Genomic DNA, 17,735 nt, shown 5'->3' with positions numbered 1-17,735 from the left:
TCTCATCTCCTTTATTTCGTTGATGTTTCTCTGTATCAGTCGGTTCATTGTTCCGTTTACTTTTTTCTGTTTGTTTATTTATTTTCTCTCTCCGTCTGTATTGAAGTGTGAATGAGTAACATTTTACTTTCAGTGATTTAAGGTAAAAACTGATTTGCTCATATTTTGTTATGGTAACACAGTCAGGCTTCCGTCACTGATGGTCTTAAAAGAATATATACATTTCGTTTCTGTAAAGCAGATGGATGTGGTCGAGTCTTTGGAGGCCCCCGATTGATCAATGAATGAATGAATGAATGAATGAATCAATCAATCAATCAATCAATCAAACAATCAATCAAGTGATCAATCAATCAATGTAGCAATCAATCAGTTAAGCAATCTAGCAATCAGTCTAGCGAGCAATCAACCAAACTATCTAGCAATTAATCAACCAATCAATTAATCAATCATTCAATAATTCAATCAGTCAATCTAGCAATCAATCAATCAATTAACCAACCAATCAATCAATTAATCGACCAATCAAGCAACCAATCAATCAATAAAGACTTGAGAAGTAAGATGAAATGTCCGCATGCTGTAAAATCCAGACGTGTTTTTTAAATGAACGAAGATTCGTGTGTTAACGTCCACTGCCCTGTGAGATTCGCACGTCCGGAGATTCAGTTCATCGTCATTTCTTCTGCTATTTCGTCAGACGCCGGTATTAAGTAGTCGTGCAGTCACAGACGAGTAAACGCGGCATCACTACCCACAACACACTGCGTGATAACTCCAGACTTCAGACGGCGTTTATACGCTTATACTCAAACGCTGTTTGATCATCTAATGACCGCCGTAGATTGTGCCAAATATTTGATCTCCCTCAGGTCTTGTGGTCTGAGCCCCCAGCAGGATCCTGGCAATAAAGGATTCCCAACAACTGCCCCTACTGGCCTGGGATGGATGTCACGAAGCAGGATTTCTCAGTTTCGCCAGATCGTCAAACCTGACCAATAAGAGCTGAGTGACAATCCTTGTCTTCGGTCTTAAGTAATCTGGTTAATTTAGGAATCCAGTGGGGTGCTTCACAGAGCAGGGTTTCTCAGTTAGCCAGATTACTTAAACCCAAAGACAAAGACAAGGACTGTCCAATAGGAGCGCCCCGCAGGGCTTAAGTTATCTGGCTAATCTGAGAAATCCTGCTGAAAACCCCCCCGCTGGAAAAAAATCATAGACACCATGACGTTCCTACAGGTTCCTGATGGTATCCAGTAGTCACTGATGGTGTTCTGTGCTTTCCTGATGGGTTGATATCACAGTGCAAAGGGCTCTAATGGTTTAGTCCAGGGTCATTTTTCAGCAGGGCCTTCATCACTGAACATGTATTAGAAACAGCTGCAGTTCTCAGAAACCGCCACCAGATGGAGACAAAAGCCCTGAAAAGAACCCAGCGCCGCTTCACGGCGGGTGGAATTCGAAGTATTTCGAAAGTTTCCTTTGTAATTGCAGTGAACACGTTCTGACTCGAAGCAGCCTCGAAAACAGCATACACACCCGCACGAAGGACGAGGGAAAGGAGGGAAAGCGTTCAGCTCCAAAGGCGAACTTTGGAAAACAGCAGAGACGAAAGCGCCGCTTTTTCTTTCAGTTTTGAGCTTTAAAGACTACAAGACGTTCAAAGGTCGCCCGCACGTGCGCGAAACTACAGAATTGAGCTTTGTTAACAAACACGACTTCAGTTTATAATCAATCAGCAGTAAGTTCAGACAGATACTTCAGCTGAAGAGGAAAAGGGGTTTATTAGTTACCCAGATAACTGTAAACAGTAAACAGTCATGCAGAGCTCCCTTTACATCTTTAATCTTTAATCAAACATATAGATTTATATTGAACCAATTCGAATGAAGGGGCAACATAGGCATCCAAAGTACATTAAAACTAGATTAAATAAAAAAAAATTGACTGATGCATAAGGTCAAATTCTGCCTTAATTAAATAAAAAAATATTTTTCCACCTGAATATAATATAATATAATATAATATAACATACTATAATATAGTATAGTATAGTATAATATGATATAGCACAGTATAGTATAGTATACTATAGCATAGTATAGTGTAATATAGTATGATATAGTATAGTATAATGCAGTACAATATTGTATGGTATAGTATAGTATAGTATAATATAATATAGTATGATATAGCATAATATAATATAGTATAGTATAATATAGCATAGTATGTTATAGTATACTGTAGTATAATATAATATATTATAGCATAGTATAGTAGTATGATTTGTATAGTATAGCATAACATAGTACAGTATAATATAATATAGTACAATATAGTGTAGTTTAGTATAGTATAATATAATATAGTATAATGCAGTATAGTATAATAATGTATAGTATAGTATACTATGATATAATTTATTAATTTCACATTACTATAATTGTATCATACATGTATATGATTTTTATTGGGTTGTTATGTAATGCGACGTGTTAAATTGCCCCTAGTTGTGTGTGTGTGTGCTTGTGTCTGTCTGTCTGCCCTGTGATGGACTGGTGACCTGTCCAGGGTGTATCCTGCCTTCCTCCCGATGACCGCTGGGGTAGTCTCCAGCACCCCCCGCGACCCAGAAGGAGAAGTGGCTTAGAAAATGTGTGTGTGTGTGTGTGTGTGTGTGTGTTTGTGTCTGTGTGTGTGTGGGTGTGTGTGTGTGTGTTGTTTAATGCAGTGCTTTAATATTATTTAGCCCCAGAGATTTGAGTAATAAAACATTAGATTTGTGTAATAAAGATTCATTTTTAAATGTGTGTGTGTGTGTGTGTGTGTCTGTGTGTGTGTTTGTGTCTGTGTGTGTGTGTGTGTGTGTGTGTGTGTGTCTGTGTGTGTGTGTGTGTGTTTGTGTCTGTGTGTGTGTCTGTGTGTGTCTGTGTGTGGGTGTGTGTGTGTGTTGTTTAATGCAGTGCTTTAATATTATTTAGCCCCAGAGATTTGAGTAATAAAACATTAGATTTGTGTAATAAAGATTCATTTTTAAATGTGTGTGTGTGTGTGTGTGTGTCTGTGTGTGTGTCTGTGTGTGTGTGTGTGTGTTTGTGTCTGTGTGTGTGTGTGTGTGTGTGTGTTTGTGTCTGTGTGTGTGTGTGTGTGTGTGTGTCTGTGTGTGTGTCTGTGTGTTTGTGTCTGTGTGTGTGTGTTTGTGTCTGTGTGTGTGTGTGTGTGTGTTTGTGTGTGTGTGTGTGTGTGTGTGTGTGTGTGTGTGTGTGTTATTTAATGCAGTGCTTTAATATTATTTAGCCCCAGAGATTTGAGTAATAAAACATTAGATTTGTGTAATAAAGATTCATTTTTAAATGTGTGTGTGTGTGTGTGTGTGTGTTGTTTAATGCAGTGCTTTAATATTATTTAGCCCCAGAGATTTGAGTAATAAAACATTAGATTTGTGTAATAAAGATTCATTTTTAAATGTGCGATCGCAGATGAAACTAGGAACCGACGCCTCGACTCTGGATTTGTCTACATGAAATCCAAAGTCTACAGTTTCACAACCTCATTTGAAGGAACTTCGCTCCTTTGTTTTCTCATAGGCGGAACTACATTTCCCAGGGTGCACCGCGCAGGCCCAGCCTTCAAAACATCCCCCCTGGCAGCGGCGCGGCGCCTGGGCTGCGCTCAGCCTCCCTGGTCTTCAGATTTTAGCCTCTGCAGTGATTAAGACGGCGTGTCCAGCGGGAAGGAGTCCCGATCCGGGTCTGTTCTGGACCGAAACTCGGTCCCGCGGGGCTCGTTAAGGAGATCGGATCTGGACACGGGAGGAGAAACTTCGTCCAGCTGGGAAAATCCTGCATCCCAGGAAGAGCTGCCGCCCGCGGCTGGGGCGACGGGCGGATCTCCCACCGTGGGTGTTGTGTCTGGGGCTGCTGACCCGCTCGGACTGTCCGCGGGGCCGGGCTGGTGTGTGGTTCTCAGCAGCGGGTCGCGGTGCTGCGTGTCACGTCTTCTTGTTGTTGTCAGGAGTTCAGCTAAAGCTAGCTTAGCCCCGCGGGGAGCTCCACCAAGCCTCGCTTCTGTTTGGCTCTTGGCTTTCTGGGGGTCTCAGCTTTGTGCACCAGTGACCACCTGCAGTGCAGCTTTTCCTGGGATTGTGGTTTTGCACCCGTTGTTTCTTCCCTCTCCCTCTTTCCCTCTCTTTCTTTCCCTTATGCCAAAAATACCTTTGTCAAGTGATCCTCTAATCCGGGCCTGCTTGTTGGGTTCTCACTTCTGCTGGATTGCCCTGCAGCTCTGAAGCTGTCCAGCAGAAATCAGACCACTTTCGGGCTGGAAAGGGTCCATGCGTTTGGACCTTTGGGCTCAAAGTGAGAAGAACCTCCTAGAAAGTCATGCATCTGTGATGTGATGGTGAAGTAGGTCCTGGCTGGTGTGGGAAAAGCTTCTCAAGCTTCTCAACCTTCTCAGCCTTCCCAGCCTCTATTCTCTGCTCTTGGTGCTCCATGGAGGTTCTAACGTGAAGCTGCGAGAATCTCGACTCCCCACCCCCCAACCCCACTTCCCACCCAAAAAAGAACCATCAACACGCATCTGGTGCGTTCCAGAGGTTCCAGAGCCAGTGGTGCCCCCCCGCCGTGTAACCCATTGACCACAGTATGGAGGCCGGTGGTTCTCAGAGAGCTTCTCCTCTGGCCCGCGAGCTCACGCGAGTGTTTGTGAACTATAATAAGCATGCGGTTCTTCTGAGGAGGAACCTGAAGGAGACGGAGGGCTTCTTCAGAGAAATGAGGCACAACTACAGCAACGCACGAGCCTCAGCGTCCACTACAGCAGCACTGGAAGCAGGTGAGGGGCAGTTATTATCATCATCTAACATCTCAGCTTAGATTAGATTAAGATTATTATCCATCAGGGAGCTTTGCTTTGGTGTTGCTGCTGTTATAAACACACTCCAACACATGCAGCCCGAGCAGAACCGCTGAATATGGTGTAAAATCGCTCTGACATGCAGACACTGTACAAACTCTGAGACCAGTTTCAGTCAAAACACCTACAAATTGTTCATTTTTCGGGAGATATTTGAGGAGATTAGATACAGATAATCCACTTGCACAAGGAAGGAGAAGCATCAAATGAAAACAAACAGAAAAACAGTTTAAAACCTGATTAAAAGCTCCAGAGAAATCGTGGCTCCTAACAACCACCTGGAAGAGCTGGTAGCCCCCAAAACTGCCCCCATCAGATAAACAGCACTGAAAGCTTTGATCTCTGAGAGAGAGGAGAACATCAAGCTGCTTCAGATCTGAAAACATCCACAGGTGTTTCTGTCCATCCTTCCACTGTGAGAAGACCACTCAGCGCTGTGGGTCTGAAAGGACGTGTAGCTGATCAAGCACCTTGTTTGGTGCTATAGAGAACCCTTTTTAGAGAGAATACGGCGCCCCTCTGGTGACCTCCTGTATGAATAGAAATAATGCGTGGCCATGACTTGGTAAAGCATGGGAATGAGATGATTAAGTCGTGGTAAGGCTTTACTAAAAAGCGTGGTAAAAAGGTTTACCACACTTTACTAAGTCATGGCCACGACTTAATCATCTCATTCCCACGCTTTACCAACTCGCGGCCACGCACTATTTTTATTCATACAGGATGTCACCAGAGGGCCTCCGTAAAAGAACCCCTGAAGAACCATCTATTTTAGGAGTGTGGCTCATAATGATGTGACGTTTGTGCGTTTTTCAAAAACGGAATTTTTAGAAATATTTCCGAAATTCCTCCAGTAGCGCTGTGGCCGCTGTAGCCGCTGTGCCGGGCGGTGCCGTGTTTACGTTATCTGAGCAGAGGTCTACAGTTCTAGAGGCGTCTGAGCAGGTTCAGACTGACGTTCTCCGGCTGTTTGGTGACGAACAGTAGAACCAGCGTTCCTGATGTTTGGTGCCGTGAGGGATGTTCAGCAGGAAAACCGTTTTAAAGTGATAGTTTGTGAAAACGCTGAGCCGCGGACGATTTGAGGGGAGTGTGCGATGATCTGGTTCTGCGATTAGCACCGTGCTGATTGGTGGGGTCTAAGCTAGAGGAGGGCGATATGCAAACATGTCGTATCACGATACTTTAAAACATTTTCATATGTTTTGATATTTATCTCTTCTGATATCTAATAAGTTGGGCCAGACAAAGCTGTGCAATATTGACCAAGAATAAAATGAAAAACTCTATTTATTATTATTGCAGTGATGCTGTAATGATTACAGTGCGATTCTTTTCAATTGGATTATGTCTAATTAAGCAGGACTGATTCCGCTGTCTCTGTAATGAAATGTGCACTCAGTGTTTTTAAGTTCTGACGATTTTCACGATATTCTCAGAAAAACATATCGTGAAATAATTCATTGCAGTAATGATGAATATTGTCATATCGTCCAGCCCCAGCATGAGCCACCTTTTCCCGTGACCTGCGTTACCCTCGCAGCTCCAGCACTAAAACCAAAGAGGCAAGCGCGTCTCGACTGATCGACACGCTTTAAACAAAGACGGTTCTTCAACGGTTCTTTAGTACAGAAAACGGCTCTGTATAGAACCATTAGCACTCAAAGAACCCTTTGCATGATGAAAGGTTTCTCTGTAAGGGGAAATGACTCTTCAGATTGATGGAGGTGGTTCTTCAAATGTTCCTTTTTAAGGGGAAAGGTTCTGTTAAGAACCATAAGTTTTATATAGAACCATTTGCATGCTTACTTTTGGTTCTTCACATTGGTGGAGAGTTTGCTGTATATGGTTCTATATAGCACCAGAAAGGGTTCCTCTAGTGTTAGGATGTCAACGTATACACAATAGAAGAACCTTTTTTGGTGCTATACAGAAACATTTTTTAGAAAGGTTCTATATGCAACAATGTACAGCACGTTCTCCATCAAACTGAATCATTTCACCATGCAAAGAACCACTTAAGCATGGAATGGTTCTACACAGAACCATTTCCTTTACTAAAGAACCCTTCACAACACAAATAAAAGGTGGTTCTACAAGGGTTCTGTAGTAAAGAAAATGGTTCTATATAGAATGAACACTCAGAAAAAACCTTTTGCATGATTAAATGGTTCTTTGCATGGAGAAATGGCTCTTCAGACTGATGGAGGTGGTTCTTCAAATGTTCCTTACTGAGAATGTGTTGTATATGGTTCTATATAGCACCAAAAAGTGTTATTTTATTGCAACAAGCTTGACGTTGTAACAATAGTGGAACCCTTCTGGTGCTATATAGCTCTCTTTTCAAAAAGGTTCTATATAGAACTATCTACAGCACATTCTCCATTACTCTGAAGAACTTTGCAATGCAATGAACCCTTTGTGTTCATGGTTCCATACAGAACCATTTTCTTTACCAAAGAACTGTCAACGTTATCTGTGCTGTGCCAGGGAAGAACCACTTTGGTTCATGAAAAAAAACCTTGCATGAATGGTGCACACTTAAAAAAAACGTGGTTCTTTGTTAAAGGGAATTGTTCTATTTAGAACCATGAGTTCTATGCTTACTGGGTTCTTTGCATGTTAAAATGGTTCTTCAGATTGATGGGAAGTTTTCTGTATATTGTTCTATGTAACACCAAAAAAGGGTTCTTCTATTGTTACTATATCAGGCTTGTAGACAATAGAGGAACATGTTTGGTGCTGTACAGAACTCATATGGTTCTATATAACACTGAAAGCGTTCTGTTGCAACGAGCTGGACATTGTAACAACAGAAGAACCCTTTTGGTAAAATGGTTCTTCAAAGGGATGGAGAATTTGCTGTATATGGTTTTATATAGTCCTGAAAAGGGTTCCTCTGTTGTAACAAGCTTGACGTTGAGACACCAGAAGAACCCTTTTGGTGCTATATAGCTCCCTTTTCGAAAAGGTTCTATATAGAACCATCTACAGCACATTCTCCGTTACTCTGAAGAACCTTCCAATGCAGCGAACCCTTCATTCATGCAGAGGGTTCTTTTGAGTGTTTATGGTTCAGTACAGAACCCTTTTCTTTACTGAAGAACCCTGGAGAAGCACCTTTTAGAGGGCATCTCTGCTGTGAACCCTCACTTTAAGGCCCTGTTGTCCTCGCTGTGCTGAGCCGGCTGGTCTCAGCGTGACGTGAGCTGCTGTTGTGAAAGCGGAGCCGAACGGAGGCCCCAGTGCAGGTTTCCTCAGCAGAGCTTTCCTCCGCTAACGGTGGAAAATGGCCAATAGGATTTAGATTTAGATCAGGAATAAGGGGCTTAGGGCTCATGCACGAGGTCGTGATCACCAACGAGCCACTCCAGCGCCGCTCCAAAGTCTAGTTTAGGAGAATTGGGCATTATAAAAGAAATGTTTCCTGTGAGAATAGCTGGAACCGGCCATAATCCCCTCAGATCAGCGATGACGTTACGTTTCTTCAAATCAGGTGGCGAAGAAAAAACAGAACAACTGAACAACTGCGAGTGTGTGAAACACTGCGTTCTAGATAAAGAGTCAGAACCGTTCACAGTGGTGGTGATGGGAACCAGACGTCCCTCTAAAAGCTCCTCACAGAAAGTTCCTACATGAACTGGTTCTGAATTCACTGCCTGATGACTGAGACGCTGTTTTATGAGAGTTTAGAGAACTTCAACTCCATTCATGGTGGAGGGAGACATGCAGGGCGCTGTGCGGCAAAATAGTCCCCAAAGAAAACTCATTATTCCAGATTTTCCACTATTTTCCATCATCAACATTCCATATAAGCTCAGAAGACTCGTGTAGGTTCTCTGGTGGTTCTGGATGGTAAATAAAGTGTCTATATCTGTGTTGTAGTCATGGCGACGCCTGGTTCCCATCACCACCACTGTAAAGACGTCTGAACCGTTTCACACCAAACCCTCTGGATCTCTCTGATTACAGGTCACACACGGAGCTAAGCGGGAATTTCTACTCTTTGCTGAAAAAGCTGAAGGAGATCAGAGCTGTGGTGAAACATCATCTGGTTGGTTTTGTTCCTCCGTGTTGTGTCAGGAGCGTTTTAATCAGCTCTCCAATCACGTTTGAACAGAGCTGCGAGTGATTCTGGTCGTCTGCGGCTCATGTTTTGGTCAGCGATCCCCTCCGAGGCCGTTCAGCTGCTCTGTGAGGTGGTTGGTTTGCAGACTGACCCTGAGACTCTCAGGCTGGTGCCATATTGACCCAGCAGAGCGAGAGGCATCAGGAGAGAGGATAACCGAGTCTGCGAGCTCGGCGACCGCAGCGCAGCAGTAACGCCAGCCCGCCGTAACTCAGGGCCTTTCATTGTTTCGCCACATGCGCTCTGTCTGGCCTTTAGAGCTGCTCGATTACGGCAGGAGTCATTATCACCATTATGTTGGCCAATGTTGAGCTCACGCTTACTTGCTGAGCTTCAGCAGTACGTTTGATTTAAATACAATTCAGATGATGGATCAGACGCAGCAGTGCTGCTGGAGGTTTTAAACACTGTGTCCACTCACTGTCCACTCACTGTCCACTGACTGTCCCCTCTATTAGACACTCCTACCTTGTGGGTCCACCTTGTAGATGTAAAGTCAGAGACGACAGCTCATCTGCTGCTGCACAGTTTGTGTTGGTCATCCTCTAGTCCTTCATCAGTGGTCACAGGACGCTGCCCACAGGACGCTGCCCACAGGACGCTGCCCACAGGACGCTGCCCACAGGACGCTGCCGGCTGGATATTTTTGGTTGGTGGACTGTTCTCAGTCCAGCAGTGACACGTCAATGTTACTGCAGTGCTGAGAATGACCCACCACCCAAATAGTTCCTGCTCTGTGAGGGTCCATGGGGGTCCTGACCACTGAAGAACAGAGAAACAGATGGACTACAGTGGACTCACTTTGACCAAATCTGAAGATCAGCAGGCCGAGCTTCTCTTTGGCTTTGTGTCTAATCAGTTCACGTGTTTGCTTCCCGTGTGGGGAGTTTTCCATTGGAATTTGTGTTTGGATCTGTGGGGGACAGAGTTTGGTGATATGGGTGTGGTGATTCCTGCCTGTCCAGTCATGTGTGAGTTCTGTGTTCGTTCTCCGAGAAAATGCGTTGCATCAGACATGGCAGCTTTCCAGATTCCCGCTCTGTGCTCAACGATCTGGGAACAAGCGTTTCGGTGCGGCTTCAGAAGCTCCAGGGTGGAGTTTAGTAGCCGAGTATCTCGGAAGCAGTCGGTCAGGCGGGGCGCGTTTGGTGTCTGAAGTTTGCTATTTCGGTTCCAGCTCTGGAGTCTGGTACCGCACTGAGTAACCAAAAAAGATGGTTCTTCAAGGGTTCTTTAGTAAAGACAATGGTTCGGCATAGAAGCATAAACACTCTTTACATGATTCAAGGTTCTTTGCATGCGGAAAGGGTTCTTCAGATTGATTGGCGGGGGTCAGCGAGGGTGGTGGACGGGGGTCAGGGAGGCTGGTGGACGGGGGCCTGGGTGGGTGCAGGTGTGTGGGACACATGAGCCAAATGACCTGGGAAATTCAACAGAACTGAAGTTGGGTTCTTATTTGGGTTTTTTGTTCCACCTTAAAAGATGTAGCAGTTACATTCAGCTGCAGAAGTACTGCATTTAAGGTGGAACGGGAAGCTCAAACAAAAAGCTAGTGAGTAAGAAGCCAACTCGCCTTGCCGCTTCCCGGGCTTACAGAGCGAGTGTTGGGAAGCGGTACTCATGGGTTTATTTATATATCGTACATGTTTTGTTTTTTTTAACCATTTTGCAGAATAAAAATACATTTACTTTGTCAAAAATGCTTCTTATTAAGACGTGAAGGGATAAGCCGGCGTTAACCTGCACGAATAAGTTTATTTAAACTCAAATGGTCTTGCTTGAATATATAATTGAATGTATGGTGTTGAAAGTGTCAGTAGATATTATGATGAATGAATCGGAATTGCACTGTGATTTTTGTCCGTACAGCTCACTGCTACTTGCGCATAATTCCATATTGTGTATTTCATAGTTTTGATGTTATTGTTATGTCATTATTACCGTCCAGTGTTGAAATAGTGAAAACCCTCTAAGCTGCTTGTGCAAATCCAGCTGTGACTGATTGATAATCCCTGGTGGTGATGAGGAGGATAGATGTGCTTTTGCCTGTTATTTCCCATCAGCAGGGATTAATCGTATAGGCAGAACCAGCCGGGGCAGTGAGGTCTATTTATAGCTACTCTTTACGCTGACGTGGACGAACAGCCTCCACCTTTTAACCGTCTTACACTGTGTTGGACGTTCAGTAGTTTACTGGTTATTTTGATGATTCATGAGGTTTTTAGAGTTTTAAAGAAAGATCAAACAATAAAAATGTTCTCAAAACTCCCCCATAATTCAGAGGGTTTGGTGTGAAACGGTTCAGACGTCTTTACAGTGGTGGTGATGGGAACCAGGCGTCGCCATGACTACAACACAGATATAGACACTTTATTTACCATCCAGAACCTCCAGAGAACCTACACGAGTCTTCTGAGCTTATATGGAATGCTGATGATGGAAAACAGTGGAAAATCTGGAATAACGAGTTTTCTTTGGGGACTATTTTGCCGCACAGCGCCCTGCATGTCTCCCTCCACCATGAATGGAGTTGAAGTTCTCTAAACTCTCATAAAACAGCGTCTCAGTCATCAGGCAGGGAATTCAGAACCAGTTCATGTAGGAACTTTCTGTAGGAGCTTTTAGAGGGACGTCTGGTTCCCATCACCACCACTGGGAACAGTTCTGACTCGGTTGGTTTATCTAGAACAGCGTTTCTCACCAAACCGCTCTGAACAGCTCTGTCTACATCTTAACCATTAATTATGCATAACAAATGTGGGTTTTCCTTGATGAATGGAATATAAACGATAGGCGTAAAGAGATTTCAGTGCTTCTCACTGTAAGAGAGCGATAGGAGAATTTAACATGTTTGCATGTCCGTAATGCGAACTGCCAGCTAATGAAGTGATCATGATGCTGTTATAAGCCGAGTCTGTTCTGAGGTCAGCTGTGAGAGGCCGGTTCCCGCGCTGCCCGAGGGCAGAGAGTACGTTCGCTGTTAGATGTGGAGAGAGGGCCGGGTGTTGGTTTGCGGTTGTGGACGGAGCAGAGCGAGTGTCAAACACAACCGGAGGGGAAACACACGAGCTGATCACAAGCTACATTTACCCAGAGGACACACATATAGACATATACAGTCCTTCAGCCCCTTCACTGACCTTTAGTCTTTTGGCCTTTGACCAGGCCTCCCTCACCCTGCAGTCCCACGCTGCCTCACCGCATTTCACACGAGGAGGGAGAGAGGGAGAGAGGGAGAGAGGGAGAGAGGGAGAGAGGGAGAGAGGGAGAGAGGGAGGCTATATCGGCTCTAAACAGCTGCGGTTAGGTCTAACTCTTCTTCAGGCAGTTCACAAGCTCTGTGCTCATAGGTTAAGGTTGAAAATTGCTACAGTGTTTTTCCACTTGCAGCTTCTCCTCACTGCTTCGTATTCATTTGAATGGAGTTTGTTGTATCGTGTGGTGCATGATAGTATATCTGCCTTGTCACATGGCCAAAACTCTTCACTCGCCCATCCAAATCACTGAGTTCAGGTGTTCCAGTCTCTTCCATGGCCACAGGTGTATAAATGAATAAATATATGATCGGACGCCACCTGTGCAGCAAGTCCAGTCGTGAAATTTCCTCACTACTAAATATTCCACAGTCCACTGTGAGTCTGGGTTTGGCGGTTGTCAGGAGACGGTACTTGTCTGACTGCATTGTGCCGAGTGTAAAGTTTGGTGGAGGGGGGATCATGGTGTGGGGGTGTTTTTCAGGAGTTGGGCTCGGCCCCTTAGTTCCAGTGAAAGGAACTCTTAAAGCTTCAGCTCCAAGAGATTTTGGACAATTTCATGCTCCCAACTTTGTGGGAACAGTTTGGGGACGGCCCCTTCCTGCTCCAACATGACTGCTCACCAGTGCACAAAGCAGGTCCATAAAGACGTGGATGAGCCAGTTTGGTGTGGAACAACTTGACTGGCCTGCACAGAGTCCTGACCTCAACCCCATAGAACCCCTTTGGGATGAATTAGAGTGGAGACTGTGAGCCAGGCCTTCTCGTCCAACATCAGCGTCTGACCTCACAAATGTGCTTCTGGAAGAACGGTCAAAAATTCCCATAAACACTCCTAACCCTTGTGGAAAGCCTTCCCAGAAGAGCTGAAGCTGTTATAGCTGCAAAGGGTGGGCCGACATCACATTAAACCCTATGGATTAAGAATGGGACGTCACTCAAGTTCATATGTGTGTGAAGCCAGACGACCGAATACTTTTGGTAATGTAGTGTATAAACTTTATGCAAATGAGTGTGTCCACTGCACTGCACTTAGCCAATCAGGCAACAGCAGGCTGGCTTTCAGGCTGGCCTGACTCAGCCGCCTCAGAACCAGAGAAACGGGCCTTAAACAGAAGTCAGGACCCTGCTGGGGTTCATCCTAAAGTTAGGACAGGGTTTAGGAGGTTTAGTCCAGTTAGGATGTTTGTGTGATGGTGGTTTCTTAATGATGAGGTGATGAAGGAAGGAGCTGTTATTGTTCTGTGAAGTTAGGACCCCTGGAGTGGTGCTTTAGGTCCTCCACCGTCAGAGCAGAGTGGCTCTGGTGTAGAACCGGTCTAAACCACGGTTTCAGGAGACTTTGCGTGTGGCTTTAAAAGCTCTTCTCTATATAGCGCTGAGGGATTTCCAGCCTGTCACTTCCAGCTCTGCACTTCGACAGGTGTTGATTACCTGGCTCAGAACAGGAAGCTGGACTGGGTGGGGTCCAGAGTCTCAGCTAACGCTGTCGTAGGTATAATAACTTGGCCCTTTTGTTTAAGCTCTCTTTGTGTCTGTGTGTTGTGGCTGGTATGAGCCAGAATTGGTGCTTCTGTGAAGTAAAATCTATAGAGGCATGAAAGCTTTGATGCTTCTGTGGTTAAATATCCATGTTCGCTGCTTTAGAATGATGGAGTTCACGAATGTGAGTGCAGATGTTCTCCATCACAGCAGGTTGTGGTTAGGGGTGTAGCGCTGTGGCGTCTGTCTGTGTTATGAATTTGTTAATAGGGATGCATTGATATGGCAAATGTGCGCCGATGCTGATACAGAAACGGTTATAAAATATAGAACTTTGTCCTGAATTTGCCTGATTCAGCCCTGCGGAGCAGTATAGGTGTTTCTGTTGAGTGACGAGTGTAAAAGATAAATGCAGTTAAATGCAAATATTTTAGTGCAGTGACCCAAAACATCCATATTCATCATCAGATGTCTGCCCAATACCAGTAGAGCTGAGGGAAGTGGTTAATAAAAGGTGCTGTGATGTCAGAACTTCAGTTATTTCTGTCTTCATATCAGTGACGAAGGTAAAACTATTTGGGTGGATTTTCCGGGATCGGGAACTGCAGTGGGTTTTCTCGGAATTTCTGCGTAATTAAGTCGTCAAGATTTATGGAAACGAAGTGGTTTGGTGTGAAACGCTCCGGTCAGAACACTCAAAGATGCGTCTTCAAGGGTTCTTCAGTAAAGGCAGTGGTTCTATTTAGTACCTTGATTTCTGTGTAGAACCGCTTCATGCTTGATGGTTGGAATGGCTCTTCAGGCTGATGGAGAATGTGCTGTATGTGTTTCTATGTAGTACCAATAGGGGTTCTGTTATTGTTATGATATCAAGCTTGGAACCAGAGCAGAACCCTCAGTCCGAAGAACCATTCCATCATCAATCAAATGTGTAATTTATGTATGTGCACATGCGCATTAGACTATAGATATATATGCATTTACATAATATACACGTTAGTATTGTAGTACTTAAATATACAAAAAAGACAAATATAGATGCACGTGTGTGTATAAACACACATTTTACACAAAATATATTCACACATACACCAAACACAGGATTCTATAGGATTTTATAAACCGGTATTGCGCCATTTCTAATGTACTGGTTTGTACAGTAATATCAGTTATGAAGTAAAAGCTGATGTGTGTGTGTGTGTGTGTGTTGTGTGAGAGCGAGTGTGTGTGTGTGTGTGTGTGTGTGTGTGTGAGAGCGTGCGTCCGTGTGTGTGTGAGAGCGTGCGTCCGTGTGTGTGTGTGTGTGAGAGCGTGCATCCGTGTGTGTGTGTGTGAGAGCGTGCGTGTGTGTGTGTGTATCTGTGTGTCTGTGTGTGAGAGCGTGTGTGTGTGTGTGTGTATCTGTGTGTGTGTGTGAGAGCGTGCGTGTGTGAGAGCGTGCGTGTGTGAGAGCGTGTGTGTGTGTGTGTGTGTGTGTGTGTGTGTGAGAGAGCGTGCGTGTGTGTGTGTGTCTGTGTGTGAGCGTGCGTGTGTGTGTGTGTGTGTGTGTGTGTGAGAGTGTGTGTGTATCTGTGTGTCTGTGTGTGAGCGTGCGTGTGTGTGTGTGTGTGTGTGTGTGTGTGTGTGAGAGTGTGTGTGTATCTGTGTGTCTGTGTGTGAGCGTGCGTGTGTGTGTATGGGTGTGTGAGAGTGTGTGTGTATCTGTGTGTCTGTGTGTGAGCGTGCGTGTGTGTGTATGGGTGTGTGTGTGTGTGTGTGAGAGTCTGTGTGTCTCTGTGTGTCTCTGTGTGTGTGTGAGAGCGTGCGTGTGTGTGTGTGTGTGAGAGCGTGTGTGTATGTGTGTGTGTGAGAGCGTGTGTGTATGTGTGTGTATCTGTGTGTGTGCGTGTGTGAGAGCGTGCGTGTGTGAGAGCGTGTGTGTGTATCTGTGTGTGTGTGTGAGCGTGTGTGTGTGTGTGTGAGAGTGTGCGTGTGTGTGTATCTGTGTGTATCTGTGTGTATCTGTGTGTGTCTGTGTGTGAGCGTGCGTGTGTGTGTGTGTCTGTGTGTGTCTGTGTGTGTCTGTGTGTGAGCGTGAGTGTGTGAGTGTGTGAGTGTGTGAGTGTGTGAGTGTGTGTCTGTGTGTGTCTGTGTGTGAGCGTGCGAGCGTGCGTGTGAGTGTGTGTGTCTGTGTGTGTCTGTGTGTGTCTGTGTGTGTCTGTGTGTGTATGTGTGTGTATGTGTGTGTATATGTGTGTGTATATGTGTGTGTGTGTATCTGTGTATGTGTGTCTGTGTGTGTGTGTGTGTATATGTGTGTGTGTGTGTATATGTGTGTGTGTGTGTATCTGTGTGTGTATGTGTGTGTATGTGTGTGAGAGTGTGAGTGTGAGTGTGAGTGTGAGTGTGAGTGTGTGTGTGTGTGTGTGAGTGTGTGTATGTGTGTGTGTGTGTGTGTATGTGTGTGTATGTGTGTGTATATGTGTGAGAGTGTAGGAATCCGTCACTTCATTCCTTTATTAGTTTATCTGTTTGGGCAGAACCTGCTGAGCTGAGCTTTGGTGACCAGTGGGCATCAGTCTGTGTGTTTATTAGCATCAGCTAGCGCACGATAAAGAGAAAACTGATTAGCCACAGCGAGTCCACAACACTCACTGTCCACTTCATCAGCTCCACTGACCGTCCAGCTCCACTCTGTAGTTCTACAGTTACAGACTGTAGTCCATCTGTTTCTCTGATACATCTGTTTCTCTCTCTCTCTGTGTCTCTCTCTCTGTGTCTCTCTCTCTGTGTCTCTCTCTCTGTGTCTCTCTCTCTGTCTCTCTCTCTGTCTCTCTCTCTGTCTCTCTCTATCTCTCTCTCTCTCTCTCTCTCTCTCTCTCTCTCTCTCTCTCTCTCTCTCTCTCTCTGTCTCTCTCTCTCTGTCTCTCTCTCTGTCTCTCTCTCTCTCTCTCTCTCTCTCTCTCTCTCTCTCTCTCTCTCTCTGTCTCTCTCTCTCTCTCTCTCTCTCTCTCCAGGTCCGCTTAGCTGCATCTCTTTCCCACGACATGAGGAGGAGTACCTGCACAGCATTGTGGGGAGTGTCCCCTACATCCTGCTCCTTGGACAGGACTGCCCCGCCCGTTACCAGCTCCTGAACTGTCTGTTGGGTGAGAGGCTCCTCCCCCTTGGCTCGGATCTGGGCGGGGCCTGTGGGTCGGGGGGCGGGGCCTGTAAGAGGAGGAAGCTGTGTTTCACGCATGGTCGGCAGACGCGGCTCAGCCTGGCGCTGCCCGGGCAGTACGAGCTCGTCCACCAGCTGGCAGCACACCGCGGCCGCTGGGACACGGTTCCTCGACAGGACCTGGAGATCCAGGAGGAGTGCGAGGATCCTGCGCACCGACTGGCCGAGCTGGAGATCACGCTGCACCACCCGCTGCTGCAGGTAGGGGATCATGGGAAGTGTAGTGCTGGGGGTCGCGGGGAGAGTTTCACTCTCCAGTCCATACGTGGACACCAAGCTGCAAAAACGCCTCATTTTGAAATCATTGTTTTTGTGATGTCATTAAAAAACCAACCATTTACAACCATTTTGCCTATTCAGCCTGCAGCATTTTAGCCCCGCCCACTCATACTGAAGTTATAGGGAATGTTTTAGCCTGGACTGCTTTTCTTAGGAGGCACAGCCTATCACAGCAGACCTCATTTGCATATGTCAGTCTTAAAGGCACAGTAATAAAAACGGCCTGTGTGATTGTAAGGGATAGAAAGAGGTTGGAAAATGTTCATGTAAAAATTAGTAACACTTTTTAGAACAAAAAATAAATTCTAAGTGGATCTCAGGAAAAACATACGGGGCCTTTAATGCACAGTTCATCCCTGTGCGCTGGTGAAAACCTGAACGTTATTAGAAGTGCAGGTTTTATGGAAGGTAGGAAAGTTGTATGTAAACGGTCCAGGAAATATGAGACATCATTGCTAAACAAAATAGA

General features: G+C 45.2%; 1 protein-coding gene across 1 annotated transcript in view; it reads left to right on the top strand.

Moving 5' to 3' along the window:
- Positions 1–3,643: 3,643 nt before the first annotated feature.
- The window catches only part of dstyk (dual serine/threonine and tyrosine protein kinase), a 45,099-nt gene continuing 31,007 nt past the window's right edge, over positions 3,644–17,735 (top strand). The window contains exons 1-2 of the mRNA XM_037532330.1: positions 3,644–4,839; positions 16,782–17,188. Coding sequence (XP_037388227.1) covers positions 4,650–4,839; positions 16,782–17,188 — 597 coding nt within the window. The 5' untranslated portion in view covers positions 3,644–4,649. The remainder of the gene's footprint in view (positions 4,840–16,781; positions 17,189–17,735) is intronic.

Source organism: Pygocentrus nattereri, chromosome 21 (genome assembly GCF_015220715.1).
Source record: "Pygocentrus nattereri isolate fPygNat1 chromosome 21, fPygNat1.pri, whole genome shotgun sequence".
Classification (NCBI taxonomy): Eukaryota; Metazoa; Chordata; class Actinopteri; order Characiformes; family Serrasalmidae; genus Pygocentrus; species Pygocentrus nattereri.
This window is presented reverse-complemented; position numbering and strand designations above follow the sequence as displayed.